General features: G+C 35.3%; 1 protein-coding gene across 4 annotated transcripts in view; it reads left to right on the top strand.

The window, feature by feature from the left end:
• Positions 1 to 23681, top strand: part of DGKB (diacylglycerol kinase beta) — a 356999-nt gene that overhangs the window by 87979 nt on the left and 245339 nt on the right. For all 4 annotated transcript variants that reach the window (XM_074836682.1, XM_074836664.1, XM_074836674.1 and 1 more), the window contains 6 exons: positions 2508 to 2543; positions 4117 to 4257; positions 9610 to 9659; positions 10991 to 11065; positions 11591 to 11710; positions 21352 to 21469. In XM_074836682.1, coding sequence (XP_074692783.1) covers positions 2508 to 2543; positions 4117 to 4257; positions 9610 to 9659; positions 10991 to 11065; positions 11591 to 11710; positions 21352 to 21469 — 540 coding nt within the window. The remainder of the gene's footprint in view (positions 1 to 2507; positions 2544 to 4116; positions 4258 to 9609; positions 9660 to 10990; positions 11066 to 11590; positions 11711 to 21351; positions 21470 to 23681) is intronic.

Below are 23681 nucleotides of genomic sequence, written 5' to 3'. Positions count from 1 at the left end.
AGGAGGTTCCTGCTGGTGCTCTACAGTTTCTGTGCCCATTTACTGCTTCTCCTCTTAAGTGATACTGCTATTAGTAATCCTACATACTTACCAGCTACTGATATTTTAAATGTCCTATAAGTGTTAGCAGTATTTCTCTTCACAGTGTAAGGATCTTCTTTAATGCAGTCTGAAATTGTCATGCTAAACTGAACATTTTTATTAAGTGACTTTGAGTTCAGAGGACATAACATATTAAAACACTTCTATGCAAACTGGTGTTAAAAACTATAGACTTCCAAAATTTTATAAAACTTCTAAGGAAAATTTACAGAAGAAATTTAAGGTTACTTTCCTAACTTGAAATACTTGGTTTAACACTTTAGCAGTTTGGGAACTCTATCAAAATCTAGTAGCTAAAAGCAGAAGCTAGACTAATTTAATGAAATAAATTGCATGTTTTAAACAGCTGGGATAATCAGGTGCTTAGAGCAAGTTACCATATGGTTTGATGGGCACTTAATCGCTTGAATTCTTTATATGAAGATTAGGTGTCTTCAAATTGCAACTCACCCAGAAGTTGTGAATTTGGTACACGTACTACTGGCTGAAATGTTAGCTATTGCAGACACCAGGCACTAGATTTCCATAGATGCCTCAGTGTACAATACTAATTATAGTCTTTCAAATATCACCGATTGAATCTAACCTGTTTTTTCTTTTTAGTACATGCCATTCTCAACTATGTTAAATAGATGGGTGTCAGTTTGTTTTTTTTTTTATTTAAATTTACAGTACTTGTTATTTCCATGTCTTAGTTTTATATTTCCTGGCAAAAGCCACAAAATGAACAAACAAAGAAAAAAAACCTGTATTACATTATTTCTTCTATTATATTATAATGTATCTATATAATGGTCATTAACTGTAATTAGACTTATCCAGAAAAACTGTTTTCTGCTAGTAAAGCTTACTTATGACATCTGGAATATGATTCTTCATATAATTTTTTTCTTCACTTGAATTCTTCAGGTATCTTTTTGTATCCTCTCTAATCAGAACTGCCATGGACACATCTCCTTCCACAAATAGTGCTGTGTAGACAGTATATTCTCAACTTCTTGGGTTCTTGTTGTTAGTTATCTTGACTGGTTCCATGTGCAGAGCAGTAGGGTTATGGTGTAATCTGTTGTGTGGAGTATTCAAAACTTTCTGTTGCTAATTACAGCTCTGATAATGACTTACTCATGGGTTTGGGCAAGTAATTTAGACCACTGTTTCAGTCCCTCACCCTTAAAGATGCTTTGCAACAGAATCTCTAAGGGCATGTCTAAATGTATTCTTTAATCCATGCTCCAGGGTATATTTTAGATGTTATGAATTTTCACCACTGCATTTTTTTCAACTATGAATATACATTCTGTTGCCTATAAAGTTTAGCAGCACAATTTCATTTCCACTGTCATTACTTTTAATTTTTCGTTGGAGTTTTAGTCATATTTTCATCATTGAGTAGCATCAGCAATAAACATGCACTGTACCAGCCACCAAAACTTGTAATCTTTTACACTTAACACTTTTTGCCTGATAACTCCAATAGCATCTATTTAGTGGTTCATATTTATTTATTATGCTGTGGTTTTACATATGTCATCTGACTACTCTTACTTCAGAAAATCATCTTTTATCATTCTGGTGTTGTATTTCTATGCTTTTGACACTTCATATGTAGATATGATAACAGCTGGTTTTAGGTCATTGCCAGATTTACAGCTAAATTCTGACCAGTATAGGCAATACTCTGCTTTTTTCACTTTCACTATAATTCCCTCTGATAGATTTTATTCTTATGTGTGGTAAAATAATAATAATAATTAACAAAATTCATCATTATAATGGTTGTTGTTGTTTAAACTGTATGCTAAGTTTCTTATTCTAATACTACCTCCTAAAATCTTCTTCACTCACTTTTCCCAGTTTGTAGTCAATTTTTATCTTTTTCTGTTAGTAAGGACTTCAGAAATAATGTAACATGAGACCAGATTAGTAGTCTTCCATATGTATTTAGTGTAATACCAGAAGCACTGTTTGATAAATTGTTAAATCCAAAGCATGTTCAGAGAGACAGTTCAGTTCACTTCATGCAAGAGTTATTTGTGCTTGAAAATATACTGTTCATATTGTAATTCAGTGCACGAGTTCTAAACTAGATGTTGCATCTTTATAATTTGTAGCATTTAAAGGGAAAAAGTATTGGTATGTTTTGATGTGCAAATGAAAATTATGCAAACCTTTGCTTTAGGACATCTAGTAATTTTTAAATGTTACCAATAGTGAAAAAAACTGTCCTTACTGGAAATAAATTTGTCAGAAACATTTGACACTCTTCTGGAAAATGGAAAGGTACACAAGAGCTAGAGAAGATTCACAAGGAAGGTAGCAGGGTTCATAAATATCTCTGCTATGTGTCTGTTTTTTACTTAGTGTGTCTTGGTCTGCTCATGTCTGTTTATAAATTGTATTTTCAGTTAAGGTGTCTGAAGAGAGATGGAAACAGATGCCAGGTAAGCAGTAGCACTGTAAGTCATCTGTAAATCGGCGCATTGCAGCCACCCCTCTTCTCCCACCTCTGATTGAGAAGTAATACTTTAACCTGTACCTTGCGGCTTATGATAAGCTAAAAGATACCTAAACATTTGTATGCCTTTTCATTTGGATTTCAGGACTCTACATTTTCAGATGAGTTAGCCCAAGTTTTATAATACTTTTTACTCTGTGTATAAGACTCACTTAAGACTGGAATGTGAACTATTTGTATAAATTGTGTGATTAAAGCTAGCATCTTAATTGATTAACATTTTATAATGTCTTAGTTTTAACGGCACTTAACCAACATGCAAATGCATTTAGTAAAACATTACCCTATTAAATCTTTTTATTAATTTAAATATTTACTTTTAGTGTTTATTATCTTCCTGAAACCACAAACATGAACTTGATTCAAAGATATATTTTCTGCATGTCCATTTGCTCTTATTTACTGAATTACAGTTTTTTAACTTGTATACCTCAGTAGACCTTTGTAAATGTCTTCAGATTGTAATGAAGTTTTTCAAGATAAAAATAGGGGGGAAAAAACCCACCAGAATTCTGTTTCCATTTGTTACAGTAATTAACTTGTCCTAAACAAATGGATGAGCAAAATTATGTACTCAGGTTATGTGTGCAATGACTAATCTGTTCTGAATTATAGAAAATATTTAAGAACAGTAAATCCTTTTGTAAATTTTCATCTTTAACATCACTGAAGTCAGTGAGAAATGTAGCAAACTTCTGAAGGAAGTTTTATTACTGTTTTCTCTGTGTTCTCCTGTCCTTCCCCTTTTTTCTTCTGTTTATTGGTCTGCAGATTCCAGTAGTATCATCAGGACTGGTCATATTAATGTTCTCGTGAAACAAAAAGTTTGGCAATGTTGAAACTTGTATTCCAAGTGGTACACTGGAACTGCTCTTGTTCACGATGTTTGAGCAATTATTATGACTATTACTTAAATTCTATGTTTATTTTCATAGTATTCTGTGGCCAGGGCTTCCGTGTTTTAAATATGTGTTGCTCTGACACACATCTGGCTGTGTTTTTGGGAAGACTGCACATTTGGTTATTATCAGAGTTTTCTTTGACACTAAAACATCTTCAATTAGTGTAGCTGGTGTCAGTCTCTAAGTTAGATGAAGCTTCTGGAAGCACAAGGAAATGGATGCAGTGTTGCACCGGGATTGTTTTAATACTTAAATTAACATGTAATATAGTAGAATAAAAATACCAATTTTTTTTATAGTCATATGACATTAGATCAACACAAATGGGAAAAAAAAGGGCTATGCCATTCCCATGATTGATTTAATTTTCAATAGTTTGCTTTAGCTGTACAGTATTTTAAAACCCCACTATCATTTTAATTCTGCCTTTGCTGGATAAACTATGAACATGAATTGTTTAAAATGTCAAGTTTATATTTAAATTAATAAGTCATTTGAGATTCACATAAAATGAAGATGTAGGTATGCAAGAGTTGTGTTTTAATTTTCTGCTTATATCATATGTTAAGAGTAACAAAAGCTATGTGTTATTTCCAGGTCTGAGACTTAACAAAGGTACCTCTACATCCCGACCTCCTACTCCTGCCAACTTACATTTACCAGACATGATCCAGCTGAAGGATATTGTTTGCTATTTGTCACTGCTAGAAAGAGGAAGACCTGAAGACAAGCTAGAATGTATGTTATTTTTTTAAGTTAATTTTATATATTTATTTCAATAAGTCATCAGAAATGCTGTTTCTAAATTTTCTGAGTTTAACACTCAGTTTTGAGTAGCTATGTTATAACAGTATGGTTCTAGGTGACCATTATTGCAGAAATTATCTTTTATTCTTGATAATATTAATTTGATGAGATTGTAATAAATTCTTTGTATCTAGCACACTCTAAGGTGGGGAGTAAGGATCATACATTCTGCAGTGAATCCATTCTATGCTGTCATCTCTTGATTGGTATCAGGTCTGAGAAAAACAAATGAAATATACTGAGGATGCTTAGAGATGTGGAAGTGATGAATAATCTGTAGAAAAATAGCTAATTCAAACAAAGAATAGTTGTTAATATAGGCCATGGACTATATAATGTAAGTGAATACAGAAACGCCAAGAATGATCCACGTCTGCACCACTGTTGGGAATGAGTGTTTCACACTGGAAGTTAGAAATTACTTGATTTTTTTTAATTAGGGGCTTGATTCATTAAAGCCCAACATCTCTACCTGTTCAAAACATAACTGAGAGTTTGATCTGTGAATCAGAGAAAAAAGAAATAATGTGTTTTCCCATTACAGAATTTTAGAAGCCAGTTTTCCAGGTAAACAGTCAGTCCAATCATATAGTCTTTACTGAGACGAAATATACTTTGATATACATAGCTGGTCTGTCTAAAAAGAACTGTGGGATCAGGCTCTAATACTATATGGAAAGTAAATAGTATGGTAGCAAATGTAAACAGGAGGCTGCTTCTGCCAGAATGAGAAATTCATTACAAGGTTACATGACTGTATGTTGTTGAAGTATCTTGATGTTTCATTACCCATAGTTGGCTTACAATGACAATGTAAGATCACTGATAGCTTTGCCTCAGCAAAGATTGTAATGAGCCGTTCCCAAACTTGGTAATACCAGTTTGGTATCATATGATTAGAATGTGAGGATGTATGTGTGAATGTGCATTCAGAACACAAGCACAGGAAAACTAAGATCCTAGGATTGAATTCAACTTACAATGTAACAGTGGTTTCATGGTAACAAGTTACACGAGCGTTATCAGAGCTCTGAAGAGCTCTGTGCACAAACCATAGCATGAAGAGCAGATCAGTTGCCTCCCCTGGTGTCAAGCATTGGTACAATGAAAGGGTGAGAGGCAGAGGAACAGGTGATGATCTCAGTGTAGGGGATGCTCCATGAACTTCCTGCAACAGGAACTGCATAGGCAAAAGGCTATGAATGATCTATATGATTTAGGAGCAAGAGAGCCTGATCTGATAAATGTACAATACTTGCATGTTTTGTATGTTCAAGATCATTCTCATTTACTACATATAATTAAGGACATGGTTATTATGTAGGTTTATTTTCTACTTTGTCATACAGAGTTGAAATATACCATGTATTGTCACTTTTTAGTGTCTAAATTTTAGCTTATGCCGTACCATTAGTATGCAGAATTCCCTGTTGCTTTTAGTTGAATTGTGCTTAAAATTGAATTGCCCTTATAATGCTATAATTTAACCCTTTGTCTGAAATAATTTGATAGCAGTAGGTCCTGTGGCTGTAAGGTAAATTATATATTAGTAGCCCTGTAGTGAAAAAAGAAAGGGTGTCTTACTCAGGAGTTGCCAATGTTAATATTAATACTAATTTCAAATCATGATTTTTTTCCTGTTGACAAAAACTGGAAACACTTTGAATGATAGCTGAGTGTTTGAAAACTTGATTCATGACAAGCAAAACATGGAAGCAGTGCTTTCAAATAACAACCAATATAATCTGGAGGATTTTTAAAGATAAAATACACTAAGAGGAAGTAATGTTTAGGTTTTGGATCTATATGATCTATGGATTTTCACAAATGTACCAATATTCCAGCAGATAAATTGATTCTCTAACCTCTTAATAGTGTATTTCTAGAGGTCTTACGCACTGCGATGCTCACCTGTTTGGCATGCTCAGCATATCTATTATTTATAAACTATATATGGCCTGAATATGTAGAGAATATCCCAAACTTTCCTAGGAGAGATACATTGGAGTAGTTTAAGTTCTCTCAAGGTCTTACTGCAAACAGTTCAAGGTGTATCTATATTGTTAAATACCTTCATGCTCTGTGACTGAACCTGTAGACTTGATCCACAGAAACCATTTTCTGCTCTCCATGTTTTTTTCACATGTGCCAAGCTTTTCTTGCTGGTGTTCACACTATAATTCTTGAACATGTAAGAAAGACCACTTCTAAATATGCAGAGGACTTCCGAAGAAATGAACAGTGGTGTTTGATAGCTCAGCTTTTCTTCCTTTATTGACCCCAACAGCAAGTTATTTTAGATCACAATTCCATGAGGCTTTGACAGCACAATGCATTCCTCAGTTTTTATGTGTTTTTTACGGGTATAACCGTGAATGCCAGACATGTATCTCTTGTGAAACTGTTCAGAGAAATGCCAGGAGGCAGTATGGAGGGCATTAGATGTAAATGGTGTGAAGAAAGCATACGACCTCCACAGGTACCATAGCTTTACAAACACAATATGCTTACAAGTGCTCAAACTTCTCTCCACTCTTATGAACAGAAACTCCAAGAATTATGAGCTGTGGCGTTTTTTGCCAGTTTGTCTTATCAAGACTCTCTCCAGGTTATTCTGTTTCTGTTCTTTCCATACCAAGAGAAGCATCAAGACTGCCACACTGTTCTTTTGTATTTTTGCACTAATACGATTAGTTATAGTCTCTATTTTTGCTATGCTAAGTAGCTCTTGGACACGCAGGCTTCTGTGAAGAGTGACAAGCCTTACAGTTTTCAAAGTATGTGCACTGGTGAAAAGAGAAGGTGCATTCAGCCCTTGTCTGTGCATATGTTTTTGAGTTCCCCAATTTCTTTGCAAAAGAAAGTAAGTTTGAACTTTTGGAATTTCTGGGATGCCACCTTTTGTCATAAGCAAGAATAGAAGTCCAAGGTTGCAGGTGAAAATATAGCAGTGCAGCAGCTGACCTCATCTTGGTAATTTTGTTTTAATACATTTTAAATTATTTACAGAAGTTATGCAGTCTAGTAATAGAAGTCGAGTGGCCAGTCAGTGCTATCAGGTAAGGGGATGGGAAAAGAAATATAAAAGATTGACTTGGGCTCTGTAGTTTGCATCAGAACTTTTGTTCAGTTGTTTTTATAATTTTGTGTTGTTTTTTCTCTTAGAGTGCGTAAATCAGCAAGAACATTCATATTTAGCAGGTTATGAATAGAAGAGAGATTGCATGCCACACCAGTAGCATAGTTTTTCAGTCTAGCCAAGAGCACAGATTGAGCCTTTTCACTACCCAATACATATGTAATTGGAGAGACTTTGTTTGTTACAAAGGTGAAACAGTTATAATTATGCTAATGTCTGTTTTTAAATGACTGATTAGAACTACTGATCCATGTTAAAGGAGAAAAAAAAGCTGTAAGCACTACTTCTTTGGAGTGGGTAAAGATCAGGGAGATGCTAAAACTTGCTTTCGTGATAACTGTAGAACATTCTTTCAACCAGTGCATTACAATCACAGAGGAGGAGGAAAGAGAACCAAATGATTTGAACTTTATCACTGAGTGATTCAGCGATTCATCCCTATGGAAACTGTGAATGCTTAATGGTACCTTTGCCAGATAATATTAGCTGTTGTGCTCTGAGCAGCTTTAGTAGAAGGCGTACTAGCAGGGACAGTACCAATCTCTGGCGGATTTTAGCTTTAACTGTTGTTTTACACTGAAACATTTCTGCTATGTAATTCACAGGCAAAGAAATATATTTTTATAGGTTTTCTTAGCCTGTAAGTAATGAATAATGGACCTTTGTAGCTTGAAACAATGTACTACAGAAAGTATCTTCCATCTTGTATTACAGCTCTTAAGAGCAGTGTGATGTAGTGGCAAAAATTGCTGAAGTGGTAGAGCAGATAGACTACTTACCTTTTTTCCCCACGGTTAGGTGAACAACTCAGGAATAAGAATGGGGGATATAAGGGAAGCATACCAATCCATATAACAGTTAAGTATGTTTTGCTGTAAGTCAAAACCAGTCAAATTCTTTCTGAACTTTACTTTCTAATTGCTAAGAATTTCCTCTCACTTCTCATTATATTGTTTCCTGAAAACTGTGATAAGCTATGGAACTGTAGCAGCATTTGCTATGGATCCAATGTGGTGGGATTATTCACTGTTGAGTAGGTCATACGCTATGTTTCCAAATATATCTGATAAGACAGTTTGTAAGCACACTTACTTAGGTTTTACACTTACTTAGGTTTTGCTATTAGTCAAGGCATTACAGTGTCCTGGGACCACCTGTACATGGGCTCTCTTCTTACTCCTTAGAAAATAGTTCTAGGGGGAAAAAATGAGCACTTTTGAAGGGGATGGTGTTTAGATTTCAGAGCTCTGACAAACTGTCCCAGAACATAGGGACAAAGCGTGAGGTATTTGTAGGCTTCTGGTTTTCATCTTTATCCTTTTAAAAGTATTCCTACCAAAGCTTCAGGCTTCTTTCTGCTCTGCAATCTCATGCTGTATATAATCAGCAGAGTTTATGCTTTGAAATATCTTGGTAATGGTGGACCTGCTCTTGTAGCTGGAAATCAAGTAATGATATAAACTTGAAAGTATATATTCTTTCTGGATATTGTCAAAATGCAGCTACTCTTGTCTGGGTAGCTCCCCAAAATGTTGGGAATATATTTTCAAATTGATGAAGCACATCTGGTCCTGGGAGGAGTCATGCTGACAGTCTGTGAGGAATGTTTATTGTTGGATTTGGCTGATTAGATACTTCAAATAATAATCTTCTGTTTCATTTAGTTGGTCAGAAAGCACTTCTGAAACAATAGCACTATTGACTAAGTGATAGCTGCAACCAAGGGAGTAGGATAGCATTGTAAATTAAGCAGGCTTATCAACATTTGCCTGACCAATTGCATGTTATCCTGTGTTTGGTGAGATGACAGAGAAGGGCCTTTTGGTGGTACTCACCATGGAATACAGATCATCTCTAGGAGGAACCAGAATTAAGTTCACAGACCAAATTGATTATGTGGAAACGTGCAATTGCACTGTGCAATTGCAGCTGTGACAGGGTAGTCACTGAGTGAACCTCTCACATAATACAAAGTGTTCGGTGGGTCTACAGTTAGTGTGATCATTAAAGGAAAATGTTAATGTTTGTCCTTTCTTTGAAACTCAGATTTGGTTGTTTTGTCTTTTGGTTTGGGTTGTGGGTTTTTTTTAGGAAATAATGTTGTTACTATGTTTTCTGAGTTTCCTTCTCTGTTTCCTTTTTAGTTATGTTTCGCTTATATGATACAGATGGGAATGGATACCTGGATAGTTCGGTAATGTTATTTATGTATTTTAATGCATTGTAAGAGTATGTCATAATCACATACCTATACAGAACTTAATTGATCTAAATCAGGTTTATATTTATGCTGAATTAATAGAAGCAGTATAAACTGCAGTCGATAAAAAGACCCATTTTGAAAGCAACTCGTGAGTTTTCCTTTAAGCTGCTGCTTCTACAACTGTATAAATTTTCAAATGCTGACACTGCTGTTGTGGAGTCCTGTTCTATAGTCTTCTGATGTTTAATCATATTACTGTAGGGGACACATTAATATGATTCCTAAAATTCTAGTATGCTGCTGGGAGATATGTATGAAAACACCGTTTGTAAAGTTTTAATCAAAAAGGGAAAGTGTGAGAGTCACACAGTGGATGTATGTGGAGAGATAACAACATGGAAGTTCTGACATTAGGAACAGAGAAACAATATTAAAGACAAAGTTTTGAGGAGCAGCCCTACTAAATGTTTGAAGGAAAATCAGAGATACAGCAATCATTTTAAAAATGTAACTATTTTTTTTCTGTTAGCTAACAAAAAGAAGTATTTTATTGGCAGCTTTCTTTTTTCTTTTTCTTTTTCCCTCCTTCTTTTGTATCTGCCTGAAGACAGCATAGAGTGAATTGGTAAAGAAGACGAGGTGGTTCCCATAAGTAACAGGGGAATAGGGAAGCTAAGTTATATAGAGTTATGAAGTAAATACTGTATCATAATTTTAGGCAATACAAAATATGAATTAGATATACTAGTGCACAGTAAATACCCATGAGAATTCAGAATGGTTCTAGATAAGCATTTGAGCATGTTTACAAAACATTGTATATATGAATATTGAAGAGCACTGGTGATGTGTGATCAAAGGAAATTATAACACTATAATGGTAAGAAAATATCTCTGTATTAGTTTATACCATCCACTTTATGCCTTATTTCCATTAGAAAGTTGTAAATTATACAATTGCTGTCAAAAAAATATTTTGTTAGAGTGCTGGAATTTAAAGGACCTTACATCATTATATCACAGGGTGGACTTCAGATCATGAAACCAATGCTCAAATGATCAACTAGGAAGGAAGAATCTATTACTACTTTCAACCCAGAGGCTGTCCTTTGGTTTTGGTGCTGTATTTCACCTCCCTGCAAGCTTTGGGGTCCATGCCTGATGTTTTGCTAGTGAAGTGGATTCACCTAAGAGTGGACAGCTTCCAGTGTAAAGGACATTTCATTAGGAACAGCGCCACTGAATGCAATATGTTTGAATTACAAGTTGTTGTTTTTATAATATTGCATTAAATATTGTAATTCTTTTTTGTTTATCTGTAGGAGCTAGAAAATATCATTGCTCAAATGATGCATGTTGCAGAATACCTTGAATGGGATGTTACTGAACTGAGTCCAGTAAGTACCCATTTTATCAGAAGTTTTTAATGTGGCTAGAGATGGTGTTTAATTATTTTGTGATACTTCATGTCAACAGGTGATTCTGTAGTAGTAAGATAGAAATAATAATAGTCTGTGCTTCAGTTTGACACTGTCAATTAGCACTTGTACGAGTCTCTTTTCTGATTAAATCTGATCTGTGAAACATTCTTGCTATAGTTTAAGGCTTTTCTTCGGTGCATGCAGTAATTAACATTTATAAAACGAGTGGTTTGTCTCTGAAAATTTCTTATTTGTACTGTACATAGTAAGTACACAAGGGGACACAACTTGGTTTGGGAACTTCAGGTGATAATAAAATGTGAAAAGGAATATGACACTTCATTTTCTGAAGTGTCAGTACTCATTTTACTACAGGTTCCATACAAATAATATTTTCCTTTTTTGCATGTGGATGAGGGAATTTGAGATCTTCACATGTTCTAAGAAGATGTTGTTATATTAGAATGTGGAATTTATGAGATCTTTTGTTAAACTGTATAGATCCTTCATGAAATGATGGAAGAAATTGACTATGATCATGATGGCACTGTTTCCTTAGAAGAGTGGATTCAAGGAGGAATGACAACAATCCCACTTTTGGTCCTCCTTGGGTTAGAGAATGTAAGTATTAACGTAAGAGCGTCAAGTTTCTGCTTGCATGTCAGCTGTGGCCCTCAGTTAGTTTCTCTGTGGCCTGTATGAAGAATGGCTTTTCTTTACTATGGCTGAATGACATGCAAAGAACAGAAGTGTGTCTTCAAAGCCAGAGATACATTAACTTGTTTGAAGCAACACCAAATGAACCAGCTCTGGAGCTTGAAGCTGTAAAAAGCTGATGAATTTGTCCTGTTAACAGTATGTTGTTAATTCCTAGCTGCAGTAATATCTGTTAAGAATGTTTTACTGCCCATGTATATGTTACAGCTGGCTTGGAGCAGTGTCTGTAGGCTTCTCAGCATGGTGCTGTGTTGTGTGGCCTAACTATACTGAGTCACAGAGCAGTCTAGGTTGGAAACAACTTCTGGAGATCATCTCATCCAGCCTCTTACTAAAGGCAGGACCACAGATTAAGTTATCGAGGGCCATGTCAAGCCCAGTCCTGAATAATTCCAGTGAGGTGGATTTTACCAGTTCTGTGGGCAACCTTTCCCAGTATTAATTGTTCTCAAGGGAAAGAGCTTTTTTCTTATGCACAGATGGAATTTCTTCTGCAGCAATTATTGCCCATTGGCTCTTGTCCTGTTAGGATACATCCCTGAGAAGATAGTTCTTCCATCTCTGTAACTGCCTTAATAAACTATACTAAGTAGCAATATCTAAGAGAACACTTACACCAAAGGATAGAGTGCAATGAAAGAAGAGCTTGTTCTGTACATTTACAGCTTCATGCTAAAGATAAGACAGATGTAATATGATCAACTTTTATACCAGTTCAGCACATCTGTTTTAAAACTGGCATGTTGCCAGTGCCACCTGCTGTCCTGTATTTGAGCTAATTTTGAGCACATGTATCTTAGCGTATATTTCAAATGCTCTTCTGTTATTTGAGAGAAAACATTTTCATTTAATTTTTTTCTGAAATCTTTTTCAGACATTGAGGTGAAATAATGAATAATACTTACTTTCCACATATACTGCTATGGCCTGAACTAAACCTAGACTGCTGTAGTTGCTCTATGTTATTTTATTTGCACAAAGAATGGTCAGACTGACACTTTCCATAGGGAAATACGCCACAAAAGAATGTGTTTAGCAGAAGATCTAAAATTCTTGCAAAATCTTACTAATCAAATTACCAGATAAATACCTGAATTGAGGATAACTTTCAGTACATTTGGATCACTGTAAATGCTAATTACCTGATTCTGTATGTGTGACTGAGTAACAAAAATGTTAAATTACTTCCCTGTCATCAAACAACAGATCTTTGTCAGGCTGAATTCCATTATTTCCACAGAATTACTCTAAACAAAGGGCAGCAAATGCTCTCAAGCAATCAGTACAGCAGATAACGTACTCATTTTCAGTAGAGATTTTTCATTTCTGACAGGTAGTGTAGATGTTCCGGGAGTATTTTTCAGTGTCTACACTTCATTCTTTCTAAATTTAAGACTCCTTAAATTCCATGATAAATTAATGCAGATCCTTCAGTAGAGGTTTATTTTCATATTAAAGCAAAAGCTATTAGAAGCTATGTAAACGTATGTTATCAGACATTTTATCCTTTTGAGTATTTTTACTAGTTTTTTTTATCTTGCTGTACGTGGCTTTACTGTGGAAATAAAAACACGTAAACAGTGATCAAAATCTTGTAGCATGTTGTCTGCATGGGTCAGTGTTTCTGTCATCAGGAGTACTCCCAGTACTTTGTGTTGAAGAGAAATAAATGTACAGTTGTCAAAAAATACTGTAATGGTATGCAAAATATCTTTTTGATCAATAAGCAAAGTTTGAGTAAAATGGATGGGGTGGCTTTTAATACTATTTTAACATGAAAGTTAGAGAAGAAGTCCATTACCTACGGAAGTCCATTACCTACAGAACTGTACAAGCTGAATTGCTAGTCATTTACTAATCATCTACTAGGAAATAATGCCATCCTCTAAAAGGGCTCCCATTTTTCTTTTTATGTTTAAAAGTGCTCTTGATTTCTTAAACCATTCACATAATATGTAGAGAGAAGCCAGATTTTTGAATTTTCCATCAAACCAACAAAAAGTTACTACTTCTGTTTGTACATAGTTCCAAATGATCAAATCTAAGTGTATTTTAGGACACTGAAAATTTAAATCAAGAAAGTTAAAACTCTAATGCCAGTTCATCATTATTTTGTGATAAACTGATAGCATGATTTTGATGGTTTTACATATTTACATACCTAATATATTACCCATGCTCTTCATTCCAGTGCATCATTCCTATTAGTGGAATGCTGTTATCTGTTTTTACATGCTGTTAGATTTTGCAAACCCAGCTTCCCAGGATTCTGCTTTTTGGCTGTCTTTCTCTCTCCCTTTAGTTACGATAATGAAAAGTAAGAAAAGAGTCTTTTGGACTCAGTAATCAAGTAATAAAGTGCTGATATCTTAGGGTTTTCCACAGACTGATTAGTATGTGAAAATAAAGGACGTAACCTACTGGCTTATGCTGCTTAGACATGTCCAGGTAGTCTTCACATGTTGAAAATAAGCAAAAAAAAGCCCCCAAACCAACCAAACGATTCTCTTACCTTCTTTTAACTTTAGCCAACTACACTTTAGCTCTATGCTGAACTCAGGCAATGATGAAATTTTAAATCCAAGAGATCAATTTTAGAGCTTGTCCACTATGATAGTGGCAAAGAATTGTCACTGTGGTTTATTTAAAAAACTTTTGATTCCAGTGAAATTTTTAATTTGTTTTGGGTTGGGGTCCGTTAACTTACTGTAATATGCTTAACTCTGGTATAGAGCTTCTACAAACAATACAAGATTCTCAGCTGGTGTAATTTGTTATACTAATATCAGTGAAGCTATGATAATTCATTTCAGCTGAAGATTTGTCATAGTACCTTTGGATTTCAGCTACTTTATACTTTAGTTTCTTTTAAGAGCTATGTAAAAAGGTCAGATACATAAAAGTTTTATCTTACATTTAAAGCCTTTCAATCAGTTTTTATTACATACTATATTAGATGCTTTAGTTACAATAATAGAAAAAAATCAAAGAAGCATTTAAGTGAAATATGAAACTATATTATACCAAAAAAAAAAGTGTTTATAAACAATGGGGTTGAAAAAACCTGCTCTCACACAGGTTTGTGATCTTGACCTCTGACTTCATCAGTAATACCCTTCTGAAATAGACAGGAGTATTAGGTTGTAACTACAAATATTAGCCAGCCAGCTGTTGCCAAGTTAAAAGAAGTAACAAGGAAATCTACCTGACTCTCCTTCTGATTTCTCCCTCTCTCTTTGCCCCCTCCCCCCCATCCTTTTTCCAGACTTTCATGAAATTTCTAGTGCCCTCTCAAATCTAGTTGAGATGACTAAATAAGTTTAAAAGTTGCTGAAGCAGTTTAGTCATGTAAATAAAACAACAAAAAGCATAAATAAGTCTAATTTCTCTAGGAAATCAACCTAAATATCCAGTTGATTTTGTCTTACTGGGTTTTATGCTTTCTGTTTTCTCCTAAAACTTGAGTTTAGAGTTGCTGTGAAGGTAGAACTTAGAATTTTATCACTGGAAATGTTCCAGGATAGAAACAATGTATTCTTATTTTGGTGCTTTACAAGCAATTGGTGTGCTAAACAAACAGTTTCAGTATAAGATAAGGAATTTAAATAAGAACTTAATTAGTAATTGTTCTTTAGGAGTGCTGTGATATTGTTTGGAAATTTGTCTTGCAAGAAAACACCTTGCCAGTTGTATACCTGGATGACTACACTTTTTCCACTTAATGAAACCTTTGTCTTTAAGATCCATAATTCTTACTCTGAGGTTTAGTTCTGCCAGCTTCATGGAAGTTGTTCCAAGAAATTCTCTCATGAAAAGTGAGAATTTCAAGAAGAAAAAAAGTATCTAGAAGAAATTGTTATTTATGTGGTGCAATTTTTAAAAGTAAACGTATGAGGTAGAGTTTTTTTGCTGAGTGTCACACTTCAGTCTGCAGTTTTCACAGTCCTCATCAACCTTCCAAATTTATTTTTGCTCCTTAAAACAATAGTTTGTCTCCCATCCAAACACAGATTGGACAGAGATGTCCCTGCATTACTCCTTCTGGTTGATAATTACACTTTTGGGAAGTGGCCTATTGCATACTAGAGACCACTGGGCTATTTATTCTACTCCTTCACAGTGGAAACCTTTGAAGTTTCTGACCTTTTTTTTTTCATTTTGCATTAATTTAAGTAGATCAGCATTGTCAGTGAAGTTTGAGAGCTACCCTGTTGACTCTCACAGCATTGCTTAAAATGTCCTTTGTAATCTGAGCACGAAAAGTCACTTAATGACAATTTGCCTCTAAGGATTTTTGTCAGCATTGTACACTGCTCTTCACTAGGAGTTCTTCACTTGTGCAATGTTATTCCACCCTCTTCTGATAAAAGCACTTGATTTCTCTTCTCAAGTAATTCCATGCCAGATATTTTGGTCACGCTTCTATTGTAATGGATCATTACTACCACCTCTGTCAGTGATTGCACAAAAAGTAGGTATAAACTGCAAGTTCACAAGTGCTAGTGTTTAAAAAAAATCCCATGTTTTCGAGTGGAAAAGTATTTTATTCCCGCTTCACTGGCCACTAGATGTCACAGTTGCACTGTGTCTGGTACTGTATAGTTGCTGAAAGCTGCCTTAAGGTGAGAGAGAAATTGAACAGTAAATGCTTTGTAAAGTCATCAATAATCTGAAACCGTGCCGCTATGCCTTCTTTTAAGTCACCAATTGTAATTTTCAACCCATTTCACCTTTCAAATCAAGGTAAATCTCAATGGAACAAACACATTTGTGTTGAAGTATGACTATGCTTCAGTTAAATCAGAAGAAAATACTCTTACAATTTTATGTTGGATCCTCAAGTATCAAGTACTATGCTATTACACTCAAAGAATTTAAAGGGTAACTCATTTTTAAACCTTTCTGATTAAATATGGGATGGAATACTTGAGTGTGAATCCACACTTGGGAAATACTGATTCTTACATTGTATGTTACATTATTGTTGGCTTACTTTTTGAGCTCCAAGTACGTGAAAGCGGAACCAAACTGGGGACTTGCAGACATTTTCAAGTCTGGTGTGGGATCTGTGGCACCATGAGGAGTGCCTCTTGGGCTGAAGTCTGAAATGACTGTTCAGTACCTAGGCAGTTTCGTAGCATTGTATTTCTTTCATTCAGGAAGGAATGAGGGCAATCTGGCCTTCCATTGTCCCCAGTGAAATTTTTAGAAGTCCTGTCTGAAGTCTGGCACGTGCGTTTTCTACAAGGCTGAAGTGCCGATATGCTGTTTCCGTATATACAGAGGGCAAAAACAAACCCCTGCTAGAAGAAGCTGTAGCTTACCCTCTTTGTACCTGCTCCTTACGAGCTGGGAAGAAGATTCACCCCAAGTGATAATGGGAGCTGTTTTACCCGTATCATTTCACGGCGTTGCCAGCAGAGGGGGTAATGTTAATGCTTCGTGAAACTTCACAGCGGGAGCTGCTAAAAAAGTGCACGTCTCTTTTTTTTGACAGTGTTGTCTACTTTTATGCTGTGCTGCTCCCAGTTATTTGCAGGAAGTTTGCAAATGTCTTTTCTTACTACAGTCCTGCTTTTTCTTTTACCTGTAAATTTGTAAAAGCCCAGGAGAAGTCAGGAGTAACTCTAACCTGTTCTGTGTATAAGGTGTAAAAAAAATGGTACTTAATGGAGCTATAAAAATCTACCATTATTTAAAATGTCATTTATGCAGCATTTCAGTCTCTGCAGATGACAGGTGACTACCAGTGTAGGGACAGGGAAACTCTGTAGTGTGACTAATTATGACGCTTGTTTATACAAATTAATTGCCCCTCCTGTGCTCCCTTTTCTATGCTGTCATTTTCTCATGTGCATATTAATGCTTAAACATTTCTGGATGATCGGGATAGTACACTGGTGAGTGTGTGGATGAAGGCTGGGGAATTGATTTCCACACCCCACACCCCCCCCCCGACCTTTCTCCAGCACACACACAGAGACACACACAAAATATCTCGGAAGGTAGAAGTGAGGAGCCCTCCCAAATAGCATGTCTCTTGAATGAGGTTACTCCCTCTCCAGCTGAATCAGAACAGATTTAGAACCCCAGTTCTCCAAACCAAACTGAACAAAATCAAACCTGACATGAATTCTTTGCTGAGAGCCACCAAAGAAATGTAGAACGTAACTGCATTTGTATTAGAAGGACGTGCTGCATGGTTTAATGGACACTTTTCTCACCTTCCCACTGACTGAACAATACCCAAAGATCAGTCATAAAAATGTCTTCAAGTCATGTAAATATTTTTAAAACAAATGAAAACAAAGTGACACTAGGCAGTGAAAGAATAACTTCGCAGACTTGCTAACATCCTTCTCCCTTGGTTGCTTGTTACTGACTGTTCTCCTAGAAAAGACTGAGCGCTGGTATTTCAGTCACTATATAGCTATTGTAAAAGGGGATACTTGCTAGGATGAAAATTCATCAGTGATTTCATTATCTTTTTTAAGTCTCAGAATCTTGAGTTTTGTGCTTGAAACCTTAAGATCTCTTTGACTATATTTACAAATATCTAAAAAGCTGAAGTAAGTTAATATTAAACCAGATTAGGGATGTGTAGCTAAATTCTGTGACTGCATAAAATTTTCCACTAATTCTAAGGCTAGCGCTTTCATGGTTGACTTGCTTTTTAAGGTCAGGTCCTTCTGGCAATCAAATCCATGGTAGAAGGGTCAGGACCATAAGTTAAGAGAACCGTTGTTAGCAAAATAAATGTTACTATTGTCGTTATGTGCTAAAGTCTGCATATGGCATATGGAGGCTTAATTTTCAGCGATGTATAATGAAGTGAGGAAGAGATTTTTACTGTACCTGCCCTGCTTTGAGATCTTCTTAATGACTGTTTGTTTTTAAACTCTTTCTCAGGATATGGAAGCAAAATGAGGGAATGTCAGTAAATGCACTGATGTGTCAGAATTGTGGATTTTATTCATACTTAAAGACTTGCATTGAAGGGGCTTTGTTTCACATTATGTGGGGTTTTTTTCAGTGTTTTAAAAAGTTATGTGCATGCATAATCATACGCAGCACTTTATTGCTTATTTTTGGCAGTGCACAAGAGCAAAAATTTAATTTGCTATTTTCCAAAAGTGCATTGTGTTTATGTAATGGATTTGCATCAGTTGCAGTCTGTAACACAGTTAAGTGTTTTAATTGGCAGAACACCCACATCAAGACTTGTTTGTTTTTCTGATAAGGAAAATGCCAGCTAAGTTAGTCCATATGTTCTGTTCAAATAAGAAGCGACATATTCACATGTAATGGCCATTCTTTAAAAATAAAATTAAAATTAAAAAGTAACACAAAACTAATGTGGAAGAGGGGCAAGTTTATGCATATTGTGATTTTTTTGTTAATTTTCAGAAATACCAAATATTTTGCTAAGGAATACTGGTCAGCTTGCATTTTAAATGCTTGTGGTTTATGACTGTATCTGTTGATGGCCTGAGTAATGTTAAAATGGAAGTGTGCATTGTTTACTGTTTCTTCTCAGAAGGATTTATATGGTCTTTATTGTCTAGTGAATAATTGTCTACTTTCAAAAGACTTGAAACTCACATGCTATATTGTAGTTTAACAATACTTTAAAATGTGTGGAATGTGGTAGTAAGATGGAAAGAAAAACAGAAGTTACAGCTCTCCATTTAATGAAATACATCCTCTTCAGCTGCCAGTCATGAAGGAGCTTGACAGGCTTCTAGTGCTCCACAGCTGCAGAATCTATTTCTGCTTCTTCAGGGGAAATTGGAAAACTTCAACACTCTTTGCCAGCCCGAGAATCCCACGTTAGGCATCTGCTCTGCTCTTTCTGCAGAAAGGGGACCCTGACATTGCCCAGCTGTCAGAGATGGCATTTGAACTCCTCTGATAATAGCGGGGGAACTCCACTGATCCTGGTATCTCAATAGAGAAAAAGTATTCCAGCTGACTTCAGTTCCTTTTGTTTTTAGGTAATTTGTAAGAATTATTCAAAGTTGTGTTCTGGCTAGGACCTGGCTTTGAACCAAACATTCTTAATCTCTTGGAGTGCTTACTTTCCTTCAGGATTTTTTTTCTTTCCCCACAAGGATAAAATAGTCTTCATCTTCTTTGACTTGTCGTTAACAGCTAGCTCTTAGAATAGAGCAATACTCACTTTTAAGGACATAACTCATGCAGTATATGTTAGTATAGGACAAAACCGAATTCATATTAAAATTTATGTTCACTGACTTACCTTGACTGTCCTTATCAGTGAAAACCGTCATATTATTGATGATCTAGTCAGGAATATTGTATATACATGATGACAAGTAGTAGTAGTAGTTTGATGTCAGAAACTGGATGAAAACCAGCTGTTGGTGTGGCTTCTGAGGAACAGAGATTTATATGGCTTCCTTTAGCTATGTGACAATTTCTTTTTGGTAATGAAATGACCAACCAGACTAATACACAATGAGGAATCAAACTGTTGCAGCTCATTTCAAGCTGATAGACATTAACTTCCTTTGTTCCATTGGATGTTATATTTGGTAAAAAATAAATAATTTTTTAAAAAAATAAGTGATATTGCATTAGGTTAATCTTATTTTTTTTAAAACAAAATCTCTGATGATTGCAAAAAGGTAAAAGTCTGATAACCACACTTGCCAAGAAACCTGGGATTTAACATCTGCACATCATTTTAAAAACCTTCTAATAACACTGAGGTCTCGGAATGATTCCATTAAGAAGGAAGAGGATAATCGTGCAACTGAAATCTTATTTTCATAAACGTAAATGATTTTGTAATAATTTAGTTGTATGTATAAATGACAGTGGGCCCCTGAGTTTTAAGTGCCGATCAGTTGATCAGTCTATTCATTCAAGATTTGAGTATAGTGCTACAGATAACTGAAAAATGTGGCCTTATATATAAGGAATTCAATTTTTGGAGAAGAGGTCCAGGATGTAAATCTCGCCCTTAAATGCTTGCTTTTTGACAGACTGTCGACAGTAGATTAATATAAACTAAAGCTGGCAATAGGTATTATTGTGGTGTGGTTAGATTTCCCACTTCACATATGTTGATTCTTGTCACTAATTCTAAGGTCATTAAGAATATCTCTGTAGTTTTAAAAAAATCCTTGCTATTGTTTGTTTTGGGGAGTTTTACCTTCTAACCTGCAGCACCTTTATGTTTAGAATTAGTCTAGAACAAATTTTGGTTAGTTTTAATACTAGTTGTAATTTAATATCAGCCTAGATTTATTGCTAGCATTGCATTACGGTGGTGACAGCAGCCTAGTGTTTTTTCTGAGTCGTTTTTGAAATACATGGATGTCTATGAACTTCTGAAGAATTTTTTATTATATCATTGCCTGTGTATTTAGAATGATTATACTGTGATCTGGTGCAGAGTATTAAATGAAGTAACAGCTTGTCTTTTACGTTCTTGAGTCAATCTCCAATTTTTATTGGCACTTATATATTTCATTGTTTATTTTATTAAGTGAAATCTGTTTCTTTTATGTCCTGTGCAGAATGTGAAAGATGATGGGCAGCATGTATGGAGACTGAAACACTTTAACAAGCCTGCCTACTGTAATCTTTGTTTGAACATGCTAATCGGAGTAGGCAAGCAAGGTCTCTGCTGTTCTTGTGAGTATAAGCATTTCAGTGCTCATTTGCATACATGTCTATTCCTAGAAATGTGCTCGCTGCATAACAAAGAACTAGTAGCTTCCCAGTACAAAACCATTACCAGCACAATGGTGTCTCCCCCACTCCCTTCTATGCCTGAGCGCTCAAGATTCCGTTTTTATTTTTTCAGGATATTGGGCTTTCAATGCTGTTGTTGGAGGGAGTTTTCTGTATTATAATAGCTGTCAGTGTTAGTTCCCTTTGGCATTTGCCTCTTTTTTTTTTTTCTTTTTTCTTTTTTTTCTTTTCTCTTAGCAAGTGTCATGTTTAAGTTTGAGTCTTATATTTTTGTTATTCCTCTTTTGCATTTATTAATAATTATTAATATTCTTCAATAAGTATCAACTTGATTAGCATCTAAGTGCCATATTGTTTATTCAAATTTTGCACAGAATTCTTGTTTTGTTAATTGTGAAGGTCAAAATCCCAGTTTCCTGGAAATCAAGTTTCTGTAATGCTTCTAAAGTTTTGTGTGTTTACTTGGTTTGTAATCATATATCTTAGTCTTGCCATCCTTTCCCATATTAACTGATCATAGATTTTAAGGCAAAGGAACACAGAAAAACTACTGCATCTAATTTGACCTTCATTAGACTATTAGATGTAGTTACTACAGTTCAATTCCTTGAGTTATATCTGTGTATCTGCTAATAATCTGTGTTTGACCAGCTCATAACCTGTATCTTGAGAAACCAAATGTTGCCGATAGATACCTTGTCTCTAAATGTTTCAAGAGATGGATGATCCATATCTTTCTTTTGTGGTGTGTTCCAATAATTAATCATCTTTTTTTAAGACCTATTTTCTGATTTGAATATGTCTGATAGACAGTTCCAATGATTCGTTCATGTTATGCCCTGCTCCATTAGATTAATGAGATCTTTAGTACCCACTGTATTCTTCTCATGATGGTATCAAGCACCTTTTGTTGTTTTTTTTGATAAATTAATCAGTTTCTTAGTGTAACTTCTCCATTTTTGATATGAAAGATAGCCTATCACAGCTGATCAGGACCTCTCTGCGTGTACAGTTCTATTGATTTAATTTTAGATTAGTCTGAGTGAATGAGGGTTTTGGCATCGACCATTTCTCTCTCCTCTGTGGGCCACAGATCTCTTAAACATAATTCAGAGGTAAATCCTTCACGTATGCATTTTCACATCATATAATTTCATGCTATGGAATGAGAGAGCTACATTTATTAAAATTCAAACAAATAGAAATTGCATAACTTCAGATTAATAAATGCTGATGGCAGTATCTGAAATATATATATATAAAATGCTGAATTGGTATTAGATCTTGAAATGTTACATTCCGTAATATTCCTTTATGTCAGACTGATGTAAACTTAATCCTTGTGAGGAAATATAAGACTCATAAATGTTTGAAAGAGAAAATTCTATTGAGCAAATAATGTAGGTCATCATCTTCAGTAGTTATGAGAAAAGTGTAGATGAGTTATATGAAGTAAACTGCCACAAAAAGACCAGCCTTACAAGAGCTGTAGTTTTCTCTGCTGCAGTGTACCTCTTTAAAATTTGTTATTGTGCTTGGCATTTATTTGATCAGAACAGTGGTCCCAGAGTATATGAAGAACATCCACATGTTCCTTTTAGTTACTTTGTGCAGCAAAGGGCCTGAGTCTACTTAAAAAACTATTGCACTATTTCCTTATCTTGCTAAGCTGCTTCTCCAATGTGTTTTCAAAGCATTGCTATAGATTTCATTATTTGCATTTTAGATTGTGTGGGAGGAAAAAAAAAAGGAAACTGCAGGAGGCCTCACCATTCCTCCACGGTCCAATCAACAATGTTACTCCCTGCAGTTTGTCTGATTAATGGCTGCGCCTCCCACTGGGTTTGTGTAATAGGTGCAAGCAAGGTGTTTAAGAGTACTTTGTGCTTAATTGCTCTCGAGGTCAAAAGCGTGAGACATATACCATGCAGGGAGAAATTCATTCCGTTTTTACTAGTTGACTCTATTGAATGTAGGTATAAGCTGTAGCATTATTTCCCCATCTAGGCAGAGTTGTATAGTTGAAGTCGGGAGAGCTTTGCATTATACCCTGATATTTGTATGTTTTCCAAATGCAGCTAGTGTGATCTTTACAGACCTGGTCGGCAATAGTAGTTACCTAAAACTGGTGTGGAGGGGTTAGGAAAAAAAA

This window comes from Strix aluco, chromosome 1, assembly GCF_031877795.1.
Source record: "Strix aluco isolate bStrAlu1 chromosome 1, bStrAlu1.hap1, whole genome shotgun sequence".
Taxonomy (NCBI): Eukaryota; Metazoa; Chordata; class Aves; order Strigiformes; family Strigidae; genus Strix; species Strix aluco.
Note: the sequence above shows the minus strand (reverse complement) of the source record. Positions and strands in the feature narration are given on the sequence as shown.